At 45.1% G+C, this 18,434-nt stretch overlaps 1 protein-coding gene across 1 annotated transcript; it reads right to left on the bottom strand.

Moving 5' to 3' along the window:
* Positions 1-11,034: 11,034 nt before the first annotated feature.
* On the bottom strand, positions 11,035-18,175 carry LOC101540410 (heparan-sulfate 6-O-sulfotransferase 3). The gene is made up of 2 exons (XM_055124211.1): positions 15,799-18,175; positions 11,035-14,948 (listed from the first exon to the last, which is right to left on the bottom strand). Exon 1 carries the CDS (start codon positions 18,154-18,156, stop codon positions 17,467-17,469), a length of 690 nt encoding a protein of 229 aa, XP_054980186.1. The 5' UTR covers positions 18,157-18,175; the 3' UTR covers positions 11,035-14,948; positions 15,799-17,466.
* Positions 18,176-18,434: the final 259 nt, after the last annotated feature.

The raw sequence follows: 18,434 nt of genomic DNA, 5'->3' as shown, positions 1-18,434 counted from the left end.
AAATTTAATCACCATGAAATACAGAGCTTTCATGATTGATTTTCAGTCATACAATGATCAAACACCCATCCCTCCACCAGTGCACATTTCCCACCAATGTTTACAGTATCCCTCCCATCACCCCCATTTCACCCCAACCCGGGCCTCTGTGGCAGACAATTTCCTTCTTATTCTCTCTCTGGACTGGAGGGAGAGCACAGCGGGTAGGGCACTTTGCCTTGCATGTGGCTGACCTGGGTTGTCTTCCTCCCAGAGACGTGACACAGAGGAAGAAATAAGCCTCCATTATTCCTTTGTCCATCTCAGAGAGCCCGGCAAGCTACCGAGAGTATCCTGCCTGCACGGCAGAGTCTGGCAAGTTACCCATGGCATATTCAATATGCCCCAAACAGTAACAAGTCTCACAATGGAGACATTACTGGTGTCTGCTCGAGCAAATCGATGAACAGCGGGATGACAGTGCTATGACAGTGTGACAGTGCTACTCGATCTCTACATTTGGGCATTATAGTTAGGCTTCTGTTTTTGTTTTTTGTTTTTTTGTTCTTTGATTTTTAGGTCACACTCAGCGATGTTCAGGGGTTACTCGTTCCTGGCTCTGCACTCAGGAATTACTCCTGATGGTGCTCAGGATCCATATAAGATGCTGAGGATTGAACGCCTGTGCCACTGTAATTTTGCTCTGGCCCCGAGCAGATGTTTCTATATCCCTAATAGCAATTATCGGCGTGTTTGGTGTGGACTTGTCTCCAGAGACCCGGGGAGCTAAGAACCAAAGGGCCACACTGGCCTCTTGGAGAGGGTTAGTCATCTTCCAGCCCAGGTGACCATACAGGTGAAACACTCTTAGTCTGAGGCCTGCCCGTTCCTGCGAGGCTGGGGCCTTTGGGAAGGCTGGTCTGTTGCTGGGAGAGCTGTAGAGTGGAGTCTGTATGCCGCCAGCTCGCCCAGCAGAGGTGTACGAAGCTCCCTCCACACTAGCTCCTCCTAACTAGGTCACTCGCATGGAGAGCGAAGAGACTGATCTGTATCCATCCGTATTCAGACACTGGCCAAGCCCTGAGGAGATGACTTATGATCCAGGGACATTTTTACCCAGTAACTTCTAGCTGCTATTTATTTTTTGATGCATATTCAGGGCTTAACAGTTCAGAGATGAAAAGGACAGGAGATCTAAACATGAGAGCACTGGATGCAGGCGACCAGGATTCCTAAATTAAAGAAAGCCCGCTGTGGTCCTCCTTCAATACAGCTCTTCCCTCTGGATAGGTGAGGCTGGGAGGGATGCAGGGATGCTCTCAGTGGGACAGCAGGACCCTTTGTCCTTTTAACCCACATCCCAGCAACTCACCATTCCCTGTCCCGGGAACTTCCAGCAGCATCTGTACAGGTACATTTCCAAGGTTGGCCTAGTGAGAGACCACCCAAGATATGATTCTGGGGGTTGGGGAGAGGTTGATCACAAAGGAGATACGTGATTCTGAAATAGCTATAGGTTCGAGACCATTCTCCTCGAAGCGTGGGCTGGAACCAGGGGTGGGGGCTGGCCCCTGGTCCTCAACCTGTGGGCTGGGTCTCAGGCCTGGGCAGTCTGGAAGGTGGGCGCAGAGTCAGGTTAGAAACGGGCAATTCCTAGATCTGGAATTGGTTTCCCTTGGCCAGCAAGAGGTTAATCCACCAGCAGCGTTACCCACTTCTGTTTGTTTAGGAAAGATTCAATCATGGAAGGCCAATGAACGTGTTCAAGAGTCTGATTCTTCTCCTTTATCTAAATTACCATCTCAGGAGGTAAAGCAAGCCAATTTACCTTGAGGCTTTCATCAAAGAAATCCACAGATAGATCAGGATCCACATGTTAATGAGAGAGTAAGTCCTAAAGTAGGAAAAAAAAAAGCTTAAAAGGCCATCTAAAAGGTATTGCTTCTTGAAAAACTTCCAGTTGTTCAGGAAAAAAAATAATCCAAAAATAGCAGTAGCTTGCAAGATACAAATATTGGGGTAAGATAACCTGTCTTTGTGGAATTAAAGAAGGGGTGATTAAAACTAGACTTTTAAAACTAGGCTTTGTTTTCTGGCTTTGGGAGCCATATCTTTCGGTGCTCAGGGGCTATTCCTGTCTCTGTCCTGAGGAAACAGACCAGAATTACTGAGGTCAGTGACAAAGCAAGGCTATATTTACATTTAGTATGGTTTGGGCCAGAGAGAAAGCTCAGGGTTAAGACACTTACTTTGCATGCAGCCAGCCAGCCCTGGTTGGAATTCCCAGCACCACATATGGTCTCCTTGAACACTGCCAGGATGTTTAGGTTTTGGTTTTATGTGGACCCAGAGCAAATTATTTATAACACAGGGCAAAAGTGGGGCATGCAAGTTCAGGTGAGTGAAGATGAAGTGGTTTCTGAGGTGCATCCGGGACTGGGAGACAAGGTAAGCCCTGCTTTTAATTTTTTTAGGGTACTTTTCTCTTAGCGATTCATGAAAACATGACAGAGGAAATGTGATGTGAAAATGTGAACCTCGGGAGTGTTCAGGAGACCATACGAAGGGCTAGCTGCATGCGCCTTAACCCCCGAGCTGTCTCTGGCCAAACTAAATGAGAATAGTCTTTCCTTGTCACTACCATCCGTAATTCTGATAAAATCACTGTCATCCCGTTGCTCATCGATTTGCTTGAGCGGGCACCAGTAACGTCTCTCATTGTTACTGTAACTTATTGTTACTGTTTTTGGCATATCCAATATGCACGGGTAGCTTGCCAGGCTCTGGCGCTCAGGCTTGATACTCTCAGTAGCTTGCTGGGCTCTCCGAGAGGGGCGGAGGAATTCAACTAGGGTCGGCCACATGAAAGGTGAACACCCAACCGCTGTGCTATCGCTCCAGCCCAGTAATTCTGATGGGTTTGTATTTTTTATTTATTTTGTAAATAACCTGTGTACTTAGGCTCTCTCCTCTAAAGAATAAGAAGTAGAAATAGGACATGTCCCAAGTGGTCCCTTGTTTGTTACAGCCAACAACAGACACCCAAGAGCTTTTTATTAGGGAGATTCAGACCAATCCGTCCAGCCACAGCTAACTGTATCTAATTTATGGTTCATCCTTTTCCAATTGCACTTCCATATTAGATGGGACCCCTCTCAAGTACTGTTGATGTAGGCAGGTGGGCAGATAAGGAATGCCCCCTCTCCAGGTGATGGCAATAAATTTCCTGAGAAGTAATTAGCTCTGAAGTTGCAAAGGCCAACCTTGCAGAAAATGGGAACTAAGGCCTGATAAGACCCTCACTGGCGCCAGCAACGTACCCTGAGGAGATGAGACCCCCTCTTTATGAAGGAAATTCCTCTAATACCCTCGGAATACCCTTAATCGGATTAACTTTAGTGATTCAGCCCAGAGAAGACTTCAGAACAATCCAGACCAAGACATCCCGAAGAGATACTCTATAAAAACCACCTTGAACAAAGGAAGCATGCACATATGCTGCCTGAGCCCATGTGCTGTTTGAGTCCACCCGACCCAGCACATGTGGTGCCTGAGCACATGTGTCTCCCCCATCTCCCCTCTTGAGGTGTGGACTTTCATGCCTTCATGTCTATTGCTGAGATGTGTGTAGGGGCTCTCTCCGCCCTTGGAAAAGCCCACGTTCTCTTCTGAGTGCTTTACTCTCTCTCTCTCTCCCTCTCTCCTTCTCCACACCTTCAAAACCCCTCCAAATAAAATCTATTTACTTCACTGTTTGTCTACTGCTGAAATTCCTTTCTATGAGGTGCAACAAGAACCCAGTAGCCCTGGGTCCTGGATGGCAGAGGCAGATTGGGAGAAAGTGACCGTCTTTCTCCACTCTACTTCACATAAGTCACCCGTGGGGCTCACTGACACCACTGTCACTCTAAAGTTTTCTCTTCCCTTCTGTGTTGTGTCTAACATATCAAGAAATTTACTTAGCCAGATAACTGTTATTTGAGGTTCTCTCCCTGATGAATAGTTGATCAGGAAAATGATGTAACAAGGTCTTTGAAGGGGTAACATCAGCTGAGTGGAAAGGCTTTGAAGGCGGGAGGAATACTAATTGGGTGGAAGTGAAATGATTCAAATTTTAGATCCAATTTTTATCAATTGTATCCATGAGGAGGTTATTATTGACTTTCTCGGATACTCAATTTTCTTAGTTAGAAAAAAGTCATAATGCCTCACAGGAGTTCTGTGGAGGTTGAAATAGGTGTAAGAAGCTCCTATTGACAAAACTTAGGAGATAGGAGGAAGACAGAAGTGGCTGCCTAGAGGCACAGCACATAGGAAACGGTCTTGAGGACTTCTCATGACCAAGTGGAGGTGAACCCAGGATAGAAATGGGACGACATGCCCAGAGATGATACTCCTGGCTCTGTGCTCAGAGATCAATTCTGGGGAACCAAGCCCGATTCTGCTTTACCTGCTGTCTTATCCCTCCGGCCCTGAAGATGCTGAGTTCAAGAGTTTCAAGAATCCATCATTCTGTCTCTACATTTAGAAGTCGGTGAAGCTCTGATGGAATCACTACTGGTCCTCTATGGAGGCTAAGGCATCAGCCCCCTGGACCAAAACAGTCATCTGAGTTAGGGGACTCTTGAAAAGCCTAAGAAAAGGTCCTGGTCCTTCTCACAGTGACAGACACCTCATCCTGCTCTGCTCTTGCCTTCACCTGGGGGAGCAGCATGGGGTAGGGGTGGAGGGAGTGTGTGACAGGCAGGGTTGGGCTTCCTGGCTATGATTTGCAGCTTTGCAGCTGCATGTGCAAAGGCAAGCCATCAGCAGTGGCTTCTTAGAAGAGCAGTAATATATATGCTTCGGCTTCACACTTAACTGGCAGGCTTCCTGGCAGGGCTCCTGGGAGAGGTGCCCTGATTTGCAAGGACTTAATGACTTCTTGTCATTAGCACCTGTAGTTTTGGAGACAAGAAGGGAGGGAGGGCTCAGCACCTGGCTGTGCCCCAGATAAAAGTGAGCACTGTGGCTAGGTGAAGGCTCGGGGTTTTCCTTGCCAGAAAAGTATTCTGTGTGTTACATATTTAGTCAATAACTATTACCTTGAGATTGCCATTGAGATTGCCAGTGTGTTCTTACTGATTAGATCCTCATACAAAAAGGAGAAGGTTGCTATCAGCTACCAAAGTCATTTCATTTCCTGTCTTCTTTTGTGTAGATTATGGAGTTAACCCTAAATGGACTCTGAAAACAGAATTGCACTTCCAGAGTCCTCACGCAAGTTTTACTCCTTAATTTTTTTTTTGACGAATTAAACTGTACAAACATAAAATTCTCAGGAACTGATGACACTTCCTGAGAGCTAGGTGTCCCTGTGGCTTTTGAACACCAACCTGGGGGAATCCTAATTTATTCTTTATCTTCCTGTCTTGCCATGTCACTGCAACAGCTGTTTGAATAGCTGAAACCATCAGGTACAAGCAACATCTCTCAGAGGTGTCAGGACCTTGACTTTGAAAGTGACTCCGTATTTACAGTTTAGAATGAGAATAAAAAGCTTGCCTAATTTTTATGATTACCTCTCCTGACATAGTTATAATGCTTACTGTAATCACATATAAGAGCAAAAAAAAGTAGAAATCTAAACTCTCAGATTATTTGTTATCCAGGGTTGTAATATCAGGCAATTAAAATGAACCACTGGAAATAGAATTTTATATATATATATATATATACTGTACATACATAAATACATTTAACATATATCAATATATTTATATAACCATTTATATATAGTTAACCATATTTTATATATACATTATACATATAAATGTAAAGATCTTTGAATTATACAAAGGAAAGTCACATAAATATGAATGCATTTTCTAGCATTTTGGTTTTCAGGGGGTCTATATCTGGTGGTGGTCAGTGGCTATTTCTGGCTTAGTGCTTGGAGGGTCACTTCTGGAGACCATGCAGTGCTAAGAATCAGACCAGATCTCCTGCATGCAAAGCATGGGCTCTAGCCCACTGACATATCTCTCCAGTCCCGACCTGGCTGCATTGAGACAAGGATGCCCAAGAAATCCTGTTCTGCCCTAGCCACATAAAATACAAAACAAATAACAGAACTCATAGAACTAGAAAACAACAGACGATAGTGATTTGTAAATCATAAGAATTCTTAAGATATAAGAAAAATAGGGCATGTGCAGAGAAAATGAACTCCATGTTCATTAAAAAATGATAAATAGCTATTAAAAGTTAATTTTAAAAGGAAAATATATTAAATGATATAAAGGGATCATTTAAACCCCAACAGTAAAAACGTTAACCATAAAGATTGAATAATAAAAAACCAAGAAATATAAACTAAATTTTGCTATAAAGTGGTATGGACCAGTATAATGGGAGATTTTAGCATTTATTCTAATAAATCAAGTACCAAATATGCATTTGTGTGTAAATTAATATGCATTAATTTACACATGTCATATAATTTAAATGAGTATATGCAAGGATATGTTTACTGTAAAGAGATTGCTATATAATTTAATAATGAAATATATTCTTTTTAGGTAGCCATGAAATATTTACAAAAATTGAGCCTGCACAAAAGCCCAAAGGAATCTAGTACACTACAGAAGATAGAAACTGCAGAAATAATGATCAGAGCACATAGTGTTGATTAAAAATAATAGGGACAGGGACGGAGAGATAATACAGCTGGTATGGTGCTTGTTTTGCACGTGGTCAACCTGTGTTTGATCCCAGGCTTTCACGTGGTCTCCTGAGTCCCATCAAGACAGATTTTTGGGTAGAGCCAGGAGTTGGGTGTGGCCCCAAAACAAAACCAACCAAACAGAAAGGAATTAGGAGCAAGGGATGTAGCTTTGCCAAACAGGGCACTTGCTTCACAGATGTGAAGCCCTGGGTTTGATCCATGACACTAAGAAAGAAGAAATAAATAAATAAAGCAGGTTTCTTTAAAATAAATGATATCACAGCCAGCAGTGAAAACCTGAAATCAATTTAAAAAAACTGTATATGTATAACTGTCAAATGCTGTGTTAACTTTTGACCAAATGTTGCATGTATAATTGTTTAAAATAAGATGGAACTGATGAGATTTAAAAGATTAGATGATAGACAAATGAAATAAAGTTTGAAGAGACTAAGTGGGGAGAAAATGAAAATTAAAATGAAAATCTAAGCATAAATGTAGCACTGTAGCACTGTCATCCCGTTGCTCATGATTAGCTCGAGCGGGCACCGGTAATGTCTCCATTGTGAGGCTTGTTGTTATTGTTCTTGGCATGGCAAATGCCATGGTAGCTTGCTAGGCTCTGCCTTGCGGGTGGGATACTCTCGGTAGCTTGCCGGGCTCTTTGAGAGGGACGGAGGAATCGAACCCGGGTTGACCGCATACAAACGTCCTACCTGCTGTGCTATCTCTCCAGTCCTAAGCATAAATGAAAAATTACACTTTGAGAACAAAAATATGCTGAAAGGTATGATAAAGAATGGGAAATAAATAAAATGTAACAAAATTTTTAGACAACAAAATGATGCACAGCAGAAAGAAACAGACGTGGCAGAGTGTGAGTAGAAGAAAGAAAGGGGTCTCATCCGTATGGAGATCAATCGTTTAGTGTGTTGGAAAGAAATTTTGACATTTAAGGAAAGTTCACCTGGAAATTTTGAGACAGAAAGAAACAAAACAAAGGGAAAAAAGAAAAAATAAACATTTTGATTGGACTATGGGAACAAAATGGCTATTGCCAGATGGGAAGGGAGAGAGGGTGGGCAAATCAGAAAGGGTCATTTGTATGATGGAGGATGAAAACTAGATGTCTACCTTAAAATCATTTTTACTTGTAGCTTAGGTACTATGGTTCCATACTGTTAAGGTCAATGGTACTAAGGCACAAAGTTACTGCACCCTCAAAGTGCCTGATACCCACCACTGTCCTTTGGTTGTACGAATAGTGGTTTCAGATGGAATCCTGGTTATCAAGAGCTTCCACAAGCAAAGCTCAGGTATGCGGGTTCCAGGACTAAATCTCCAGGGTGCATGGCAGCAGATGACCCAGGCTGCCCCTAACCTTAACCCTAACCGGGAGGGATACCAGGAACATTGGTGGTGGAGAATGGGCACTGGTGGAGGGATGGGTACTTGGTCATTGTATGACTGAAATGTAAGCACAGAAGTTTGTAAGTCTGTAACTACCTCACGGTGATTCATTAAAAAAAAAAAAAAGAAAGAAAAGACAGAAAAAAAAGAAAGAAAAAAAAAGAAAAGGGATCAAAGTTAATCTGAAAATATGGAGTCAGGAAGTGAGAATCTGTTGATATGCCAACTAATGAAGGTTCCAATAGGAACCCAGAATCAGAGACTCAGTGATTTGAGATCAGATTTGTTTCTACGAACTTGGTAGGCCATGTTCACACACATTCCTCTTTCAATAATAAATGAGTAGATATTTGGGACAAAACATGCAAAAATAACTTTTCTTCTTTTTTGTTTTTTGGGTCACACTTAGTGATGCACAGGGGTTACTCCTGGTTCTTCACTCAGTAATTATTCCTGGCGGTGCTCAGGGGACCATATGGGATATGGGGGATCGAACCCAGATTGGCTATGTGCAGGGCAAGAGCCCTACCTGCTGTGCTATTGCTCCAGCCCCCAAAATAACTTTTAAAAACTTGGTTGTGTTCTAAAGACAAGAGTGGAAATCTGTTGGTGCTAGAACAAAGGGAAACTTAGAAGAAGGTGGTGGAGGGAAGAATGGGGGGTTATAGGGCAAGCAAGGGGGCATGGAGAGCACAGGAGAGCACAGAGGCAGGAGGTGAACTGGCAAACTGCTGCAGTCAAGTCTGAGCTGGTCCTACAGGGTACTTTGCAACTGCTGTGTCTCTAAAGCCCTGACCTTCTGAGGGTGTGAGGGGGACAGGACAAAGGGTTAAAGCACATCCTTTGCTTGCAGGTGGCCTAGGCGTGAGCTTTGCCCCTGCTTGGTTGCTGAAATGCCTCTAGGAAATCACAGCCTGGCTTTGGTCTTCAGAGCCATGTTTCTGCTTATGTTTGTGCTGCCCAAAGGTGGCATGATTTTTGGCGAGGGTAGGGTCAGGAGAGATGCAGCCAGGAGGGCTCAGACAGAAGCCAGTATTCTCAGCATCTTGGGGGGCATGAAAAATTCAGCCTAGTGTCAGGTTGTTGTTCTGGCAAGATGCACATCGTTTACTCTGATTATATGACTCTCATTTTAGTTTTTAAAAAGTGATTTATCTAGCTTCGTCTATGTGATTTTGCAATACTTCAAATCTTTTTTCCAGAGTTGTTGGGAAAATATAATCAAACGATTCACTTTCCTCTCTCTAATATGTTCACCAAATTGCACAGAGGATACTGTGTGATACATATTACAGTTAGTTAATTGTTAGAAACTCTGAGAATAGCCAGGATATCTCTAAATACAGGAATGGTCAAATTATGTGCAGTTATTAAAATTGTGTTTTCAAAGAATGGGTGCTAAGATGTAAATAAATGGACATCAGACAAATTTTATGAAATATTTGTTACTTGCTATTTTAATATAATTGCTAATGCATAAAATATCAAAAGGAATAGATCAAGATGTCAGAGCTCTATAATCTATGAATGTTTTAGTACCTTTGTGTTTTCCAAATTATCTAAGATCCTCTATTTCTTTATGACATAAAAAACAATCAGCAGGATTTACAAAGAAAGAATTTCACTGGATTCTACTCCATTAATTTTCAAATGTGTATCTTGTACACATCTCGATTCTATGAGAGTGAAGCAAGAACTATATGGACCTCATACTTTCAATGTTTTGACATTTTTCAACACTATTTTCAAAGTTAATGGGGGAAAGAAGTGAATCCTGAGTGTTTCTTAATCTGTCTCTTAGCTAATATTTTTCTTGCAGGGTATTACTCATTTCTATCCAGTGCACTCACTAAAGACCCCCCGGTCAATGGTTCAGTGTTTGCAATGCAGACATGAGGCTGTGAGTAAGATCCCTTGAGACTACCTCCACGCCCAGTATCAAGGCAATGCTGTCATTGTAGTAATAGCAGAAATGGGAGCAAAAGAGAAAAAAAATCATATACAAGTGTTCTAATTAAGAAATTTCAAGAAAAATTAAAAAAAAACTTTGTGGGTGTTGTACTCTTCTGTGTGAGCATACACAAATGATTTTATTATTATTGTTATTATTTTTATTATTATTTGAATTGTACTCACTGGAGCTTTCCGATTTCTGCTTCAGGTCTTCACTTTGCCTATGGTTTCCATGAAACAGAGTGAGGGCAAGTCATTTCTTTCTAAGACCCCAAATCTCAAGGAACTTCAGAGCCCACTTCTACAGAACAAATGATAAATGGTATCATTCAAGAGACATTTTTTAAAAAAATGAAAGCACATCTATCTCCTCTTAGAGGTTTATTTTCTCCATCACTGTTTATATATAAGATAGGGACTATCCGTTTAAGAAAAAAATCAAATAGACTTGCTCATTGAAATGGGGTGAAACCCATTTTTGTTTTTCTCATGGTGACCATTGAACTCTTTTGCATTCTCTTTTCCCTCTTACTCTTTCTTTCTCTTGGTCATTTTATTTTCTCTTAAAAAATAACTTAAATTCTAGGCTCCTTTGCTCAATCTTCTTCCAAGATTCATTTTCCAATTTGTCCCTCTTCCCCCACTCTTCTAGTGGGTTTTGACATTTCTCAGTGAATTTCAATGTGACCAGTGGGCCAGGAAGTGTCTCGAGCTACCCAGAACCATAGGTTTAGAAGCTTATGTGTTTGGGAACCTGAAAAGTTCTTCCCTGACCTTTGAGATCTTGAATAATTTCATTCTACAGTTTGCTTTGTCTTCTGTGCTTTTAAAGTTTCACATCCAATAACCCCATTTGTATCCAAAGCATGGATTTTTAGAATTTGACAAAGTTGATCCCTGGATTCAATTTCCATAAACCCCTTAAAGTGTTTAGCCAACTTTTCTCATTTTGCGAAAGTGTCCAACAAAAACACAGGAGAGAACAATTGCTCTTGACATCACAACAGTTTAATATGGTAACTTATTCATTAAATTGTGCTTCACATCAATGGAAATCCTCAGTTCTACAAACTATCATTTTTTTTAAATAGCAATAAAGATTGATAGCGTCACAATACAATCTCCTAGTACCCGAGTTCATACATATTATTGCACAAAAACTAAAGGAAGTACCTCTTGAGAGAAATAATTTCTATCTATTGAATAACTAGCTTTACACCTAAAATGGGCACCAGATAAAAGTCCAAAGTTTTGTTTTTCTTACCCATGTCTTTCATCTTTGACACCTTCAGTGAAAAATAAAGTGAGAAAACTCCAGAAATCTCCACTTTTGATGTGGAGAGAGTGGGGTGGAGAGGGTGGGATGGAGGGAGAAAAGCAAAGCAAAGAGAAGCACGGGGGAAAAAAAGGAAAATGACAGATGGGCAGAAGACAAACGGAACAACGGCTAAATCACACAAACTCTGTCGCCTCCAAATGCCGCTTTCCTGGTCAGATCTGAGGTTGATCAATACAAGCATCAGGCCCAAGAGTGAGTGTCTCTGTGGCTTGGGAGAACATGGGAGTCACACAGTTCCACTTAAGCTGTCCAGAGATGACAGTGTGCAGTCGATTCCACAGAGAAATTAGAACGCAGGCTCAAGAAAGTGTGCTTCCACCCGCAGCTGTGAGGGTCTCGGCCAGTTCTTGCCCAGAAGTTCAGGGACTTTTGTCTGGCGGGTGCTGCTGTGTGTGAGAGCAAGGCCGGCCCTCTGGGACTCTCAGCACCTTTTGCAAGGCAGGATGGCAGCGTCCAGTGTGGTCAGGATGGGTCCAAGTTCATTACTTCTCTTAGTCTATAAAACACAAAGGCCTGGGAGCCTGCCCTAATACCCAGAAGGGCTCCTTCAACATCGCAGGGGGGAGTCTGCTATGTCCAGGAGGGTCCAGATGAGGGAACGGTTGGGAGCTTGTTATGTCCAGTTGAAATAGAAGAAGAAATGCCGGAAGTGTCCAGGAGAAGGACAGTGTCCAGTCGGGCCTGCTCCTCAGAACCGAGACCACACAGCCAGCCAGTCCCGACAGCCAGCCTGGAGACTTCCAGCTGGAGTTCTAGTACCGTGGAGGCACAAAAGCTATGGGAAAGGAAAATGTTAAGAAAATAACGGATCAGGATTCTTGGCCCTCCTGTGACGCAGCATTTTCATCTCCACGAGTCCCTCAAAGTCATCCACGATCCAGATTTCTACTTTTTTTACTACTCCTTTAAGCACCAAGAGGATCACAGTCCACGCGGCTGTAGCCTGCTCTCATCTTTGGGGGGAAAAAAAAAACAAAACTCCCTACTCGTCACTTCTTTACTTTTCAACTGTTTGCCAGCACATACCGAAGACCTTCTACTTTTGAAAGACCTGCTTCCCCTTAGGAGCCCTTCCACCTCCTCGAGAGTCACACGCACGCCCCCTAAGCCCCCATGGCTCCACGATTCCCTCGAACCAGACCTTCTTCTCAGTTACAGGTCATGGCTAGACAGGAATCAGATACGCTCAGCGTGAAGATGCTAGTTTATGACAGCTTAAAGCATTTCCTCTCTCTAGCGAATGAGCAAAGGGACTCATTTAAGACCAAAATAAAACCTTTAAGAACCAAAGCAATAAGTTGCTGATAAAATTCAGGAACCTGGGAAACAAACAGAGAGGGAGGGAGGGATATTTTTGATCGGAGCCTCTATTGATCACCCCTTAAGCTTCACTCTTCAGGTCACTATCGATTCTAAATTTTTTCTAAGACCGGGTTTCCTTCAGGGAAGGGAGCACAACCCCTCTGACTTCAGCGTGAACAGTTTGGGGCTTGGCTGAAGTAAACATCCAGCTAAAGAGGTTGAGCATCTGGGCCACTAGATTGCCCTCCTCCTGCCCCCCCCCTCGGCCCCACCACCACCCACACATACTGCTGATCTTTGCAGAGTTCATTCTTACTGAGACACTCCCAAGGAACCAAGCGTAGGGAGCTGACTCTCCCATTCTCCTGAGCGTTTGCAAAGTCACTGCCGTTTCAGGGAAAGTTGAAGGAAAATGAAATCAATAAAGATTTAGATTTCATATGCTTGCAATTCCCAGTCCCAGCACCGGTGCTGAGCTGCATAAAGTAACAGACATGGCTATGAAGAGGGGCCCCCGAGCAACTTCTTGTGAATAAACTGGAATCTTTGGGAAATCATTCAACTTTTCTGAATCTTCACGTCAAACGAACAGGATGGTGACTCGATGTCCTATTTCACACACAAGAACGCCGAGATCGACTCTGATACAAAATGTATAAATGTTTGGAAAGCATGAAGTGCTATTCAAAGCTATGAATTTTAATCTTAGCCTTTGCAAAATGCATGATGAGATAGATGACACTGAATAGCACTTGAGATATTTTGTGAGCTCCTTTTATGTCAGAGACTGATAGTTTTCATCAGTATTAATTGTCACATTGTTTCTTTAATAATAGAACCCTCACATTTATCATAGCTCAGTACTATGAAGAATAAAAGCATTTTTGGCCTTCTTTGAAGCTAGAAATGTGGCTCACCAGGTTGTAGACCAGAGATGCAATGGCAAGTGATACAAGCAATTTACTTTTCCTTTCTTACTGCTGAAGTGTAATGTATAAGATGGCAGGAGCTTCAACAGCCATTTTGGGCCATGAGGTGGAAGGTGCATGTTAGAGTGAAAGAGCAATAAGAGAGGGTCATGAAACACACCAGTGCCATCAAATTGATTTTTCTTTTTAAGTAAGAAAGGAATGACTTCGATATCAATGCAGTGATTGTTATTATCAATTTCTCAGCTCAAGCAGCCAAATGAGAATCCTACACAACGAACTTCAATTTGCTTTCTAGTGACCTGGGCTTCTCTTCTTGTTAGGTTCATCAGGAAGACTTTCTTTTTTCCTGAGATTTTAGAAAAAAATTTTCATATTTCAGACTTTTGATCAAACTACTTATGACCTGCCTCCTTTGGATGCCAGGGGTATGATGATATTTAATAACCCCTACACCATCCCTAATGGTGGCCTACCATTGACTTGCTAATGGTATCAATTATTGGAAAGGTTTTCCAAATAACTCTCAGGGCAGATTTCTCTAGTCCCTAAAAATAGGCCACCAAAATAGACATAGACAGAATAGATCATCTGTATCTCAGCGTTTCATAATAACTTAACCTGCTCCCATACACACATTCCCCACGCACCATCCCCAAGGACATTTCATCTCCATCTTGTTACTGTGTCTGCGATTCTGGATGGAGGAAAGAATGTTTACCTGGGCCTTTGAGACATCAGTGGGCTGTGGAACTTGCCGGGGACTTTTATTTTTATTTGAATTTTCAGCTTCCTTTTGGACGGTTGGCAGGAAAGTGTCTGGAACCGACTTGGTTTGGGATGGCAGGGTGGCTGACGCCCCTGGGAGCCTGAGGCCCAGCTGTCTCGTGCCGGCAATCCCTTCTCCCAGCTTCCCTCAGCGTGGAGGTGTACAGTCAATTTTTTGGGGGGGGAAAGGAGAACGAACCACATCCCTCCCTCTCCTTTTCCATCAACACAGGCCCCCGGGGAGGTGACAGGCGTGCTGCTTTCGAATGAGATGATATGAGAGAGGAAGCCCGTGTCGGTCTTTTTAATTTGCTCCGTACTGGCCTCAGGCCAACACAGAGAGATGGTTTCTCCTCTGAACATCCTGCTCTCGGTCTCCAGTGGAGCCCCATACATCACGCCTTCAGCAGCAAGACTGCGGAAAGCCTTTTGATAAAAATCCAGAGGGGCCCAAGGAACAGTCTGAAGTTAGCAGAGGCTGCCTCCAAGTCTCAGCGAGGCTTGCATTCCCTGCCAGCAATGGGAAGTGAGTTTCAAAGAAACAATCCGAGTGCTTTTCAAACTTGTTTTGATTTTGCACATGACAAAACACGAGGGAGATGCGGACAGGGGTAAGGGGAGGGAGAGAGAGAAAGAGAGAGAATGAGAGAGAGACACACACAGAGAGAGAGAGACAGAGACAGAGAGCGAGATCACTCATTTCATCACCAGAAGCATCAGTTGCAGCGCTGCTTTTCCAGGCAGAACATTAGATCTTAAGACCAAAATGTGCAGTGAGGGCTAGAGAGGTCTGATTAACCGTAGTTGTCCCTCTCTTTCCTTCCTTCTTCATCTTTTCATTTTTGAAAAGATGAAACTGTTCTCACCTCCTCTAACCCAACCTCTAACCAGATATATTTCCTTGGCCATTTTAACACCCGCCGCCCCCCACCCGTACTGACCACCCCACTAGTCACTGCAAAGGCCATTGCCTAAAAAGGCGTTGCTTTCTCTGCTCACTCTGGGCTGCTGATGTGGCGAGAGACTATGAGCCTTGGGCAGGAGGGCTCAGCTCTGGGCACGACTGAGTGGATTAGAGACAAACCCTCCCGGGCTGGCTTCCTGCAGAACTGGGAGAGCTTTGATCCCATGAGGCCCACACGATGGATTGAAACACCTGCATTTTGCAGTCAGCTAGGGGAAGCTTCCAGCCCTCAAGAAAGGGACTTAATGTCTGTAGCTTTCACTTCTCTCATGTGTCCAATCAAGAGATGTTATGCACAGAGAGGTGACCTCCTGGTCCCCCAGGACCACACTGTTCCCTCACATGACTGATGAAGCGCCAGGATGCCACCAAGTGGCTACTTCTGGTCTCTCTTGGATAGACACGTAGGGGTGACCCTCCCTGCAGGCAGGGGCTGATTGTCTCTTACCCCCAGGGCGGGTATCCCAGAGGCTGAGATGTGGCTTATGTAAAGCTGGATTAAGCATCAAACATGCTGGGTATCAATGCAATAAGCTTCCGATCTGATGCAGGGGGTGCGCTCACTTTGCCTTCAGCTCCTTGAAGGGTTTCATCTGCTCAATCTGTTGTGAGACTCTCGTCACTCTGATCCTCTGCCTGAACGCCAAGGCAGGGTTTCCGATTCATGCCCTCCTCCTGGTGTCTCCTCTTAAGAGGAGAAATTGCCCGGTTCTGGCTGTTCAGTTGGGAAAGGTGAAAATATACAGCAGCGGTTGTATCGGGACATTCTCTGTGATCAGGTTTAGACACTTTTGCCTATTTGGCTGGCGGTGGACACAGTCTGACAACTGGGAAAACCCTCACGGGCAGGAAACAGGTTGTCGGTCTAGAGAGATGGGGGCTGTCGGGAGGCAGAGTTGATCTAAACTCCTCTGATTAACTGTCTCATTGAGTTCCCTGTCTCCTGACCTGAATCGGAGTAATTACTGATTCACTGACCTTGAACATATTTGAGATCCCTGCTACCTCAGCTCCTATTCTGCCGGCCACATTCTTTTGAACTATCTTTTCCTCTGTGAGAGCAGAATTTCAAACCAGGAGGTACTACTATCAAAGAAGATGACAGCTCCCGGAAATGTGAAAAGTGGAAAGATGCCTTAGTAAAGGGAGGTTCTATAGTCAGGTCGAGCTGTCAGACGTGGAGTTTCCCTCCTGCCCTTTCCTTCCTTCTTAGAGCTTCCATTCCTTGCTTCCATTCCTCCCCCCCTCCCCCAAACACACCAAGAGAACCTGCACTCTCCCGAGATACAGGCTAGTAAGAAAGGGTTTCTTGCATGCCCCACTCGTGTGCCTTTCTCAGGGGCCACGCAGACCCCCAACTGCTTCCACATTCTGTTCCCCAAACCTGGGCAGGAAGTTGAGCTCAGGCTACACGGCAGGGTCTCTGCAGGGCACGAGTCCTTAGTGAGGCTCCACAGGAGTGGTGATTTGGCAGAAAAAAAACCAAAACAACAACAAAAAATAACCCCAACAACCTCAAGGACAAAGCACATTACTCTACTTAGCAATCTAAACCACACTCAGAGTTTTAAGTCACAGCCACGTGGGCGAAGGGGCCTCAACCTCCTCCGAGGGCCGACAGAGCCCTTCTTTTGCTCTCTCTCTTTCTCTCCATGAGGCGCCTTCCCAGCACAGAGACAGGATGCCACAGACCAGTTTCAGCAGAACCTCCAAGCCATCATCTGGCTTTTCATGCGTGCCTGCTTGCAGCGCCGTTTGCCCTTTCACACCATGGCCCAGGAGTGGGTTCTCTTTTGGAGGTGTTCCTGGCTCTTCGTGACCTTCTAGAGGATTCTCCAGTGGCTTGGAACGCCTCCCCCTCCTTATTTCACCAGGAGGGGAAAAAAATGTCAGGGAAAACAAGAAGGACGAGACACATCACCTCCCGCTGGGAGAAAAGAGAAAGACAAGGAAGAAGCCGGAGGCCAAGTCAAGCCACAGACACTCAGATGTTCCAGAAGCATCCAGCATTCTCCAAGGAAGGTGGGCAGCGGAGGTCCAGGAGCAGCCTCCCCGCGGCTCCGGAGGGAGGAGAGAGTGTGCGTGTGTTGGCGGTGGCGGTGGCGGTGCTGGTGGGTCACCATCTCACCACCTGGCTGTTGTAGTCCTCGGTGACGGCTCCCTCGGGGGTCCCTTCCCCTTTGGGCCACCGGTGGGCGCGCTGCGCCCGCTGCAGCCTGCGGGCCTCCAGCCGCCGCTGCCGGTGGCGCTGGTGCTCGCGCTGCTTGGTGTGGTGGTACCGCTGCTGGAACAGGTCCTTGGCGTACTCGTAGAGCTGCATGTCCAGAAAGTTCAGCTCCTCGATGCGCTGGCGCGCGCCCTCGTTGATGTCCACGTTGGACGCCCGCGTGATGTTGAACTGGGTGAAGGGGGAGATGAACTTGAGGTTGAATGTCCTCTCGAAGAGAAACTGGGTCTTGCGCTGGAACTCGGTGAGCCCGAAGAAGGCCATGTTCTTCAGGTTGGCCTTGGCGCTCTGCAGCAGGATGGTGTTGCGCTCCGACTCGTTCATGAACGTCAGGTTGTAGCAGCCCACCAGGCTGAGGTCGGCCAGCATGCGCACCTGGCGGTTGTTGGCCAAGTTGTAGGTGCAGTCCATGAACTCCCGCAGGCTCACACCGGACCAGTCGTCGCCCGGGTAGCACGTGGGGAGCTCGTCCGGCGTGGGGCTCCGGCCGTCGCACATGTGGAGGGACGTTTTCCACGTGGCGCCTCTCTGCACGTGCTTCCACTCGCTCAGGTAGCGCGACACCGGGTCCCGCAGCATGGTGATGTAATAGAAATTCCTGGAAGGAATGAGAAGGGAGAACGTCAGCCACGGCGGGTCCCAGGGCCACGCGGATCCTGGGCTTCAGCCACAAATCAGGAGGGTCAGACACGGGAGGTGAATGATACCCAAGGATCGTGGAAACGAGGGCCAGGAGGACTGGCCCGTGGAAGGAAGCTTGCCACAAAGGGCGGGGGGTCGGGGGTGAGGGTGGGGGGAGGGCAGTTAGGAATGAGAAGGCACTTGACAATGAGAGTTGGAAATGATCACTCTGGAGA

This window comes from Sorex araneus, chromosome 1 (genome assembly GCF_027595985.1).
Source record: "Sorex araneus isolate mSorAra2 chromosome 1, mSorAra2.pri, whole genome shotgun sequence".
Classification (NCBI taxonomy): Eukaryota; Metazoa; Chordata; class Mammalia; order Eulipotyphla; family Soricidae; genus Sorex; species Sorex araneus.
This window is presented reverse-complemented; position numbering and strand designations above follow the sequence as displayed.

Coding starts and splice junctions, on each gene's coding strand:
- LOC101540410 (XM_055124211.1), bottom strand. CDS start 18,156: ATGCTGCGGGACCCGGTGTCGCGCTACCTGAGCGAGTGGAAGCACGTG.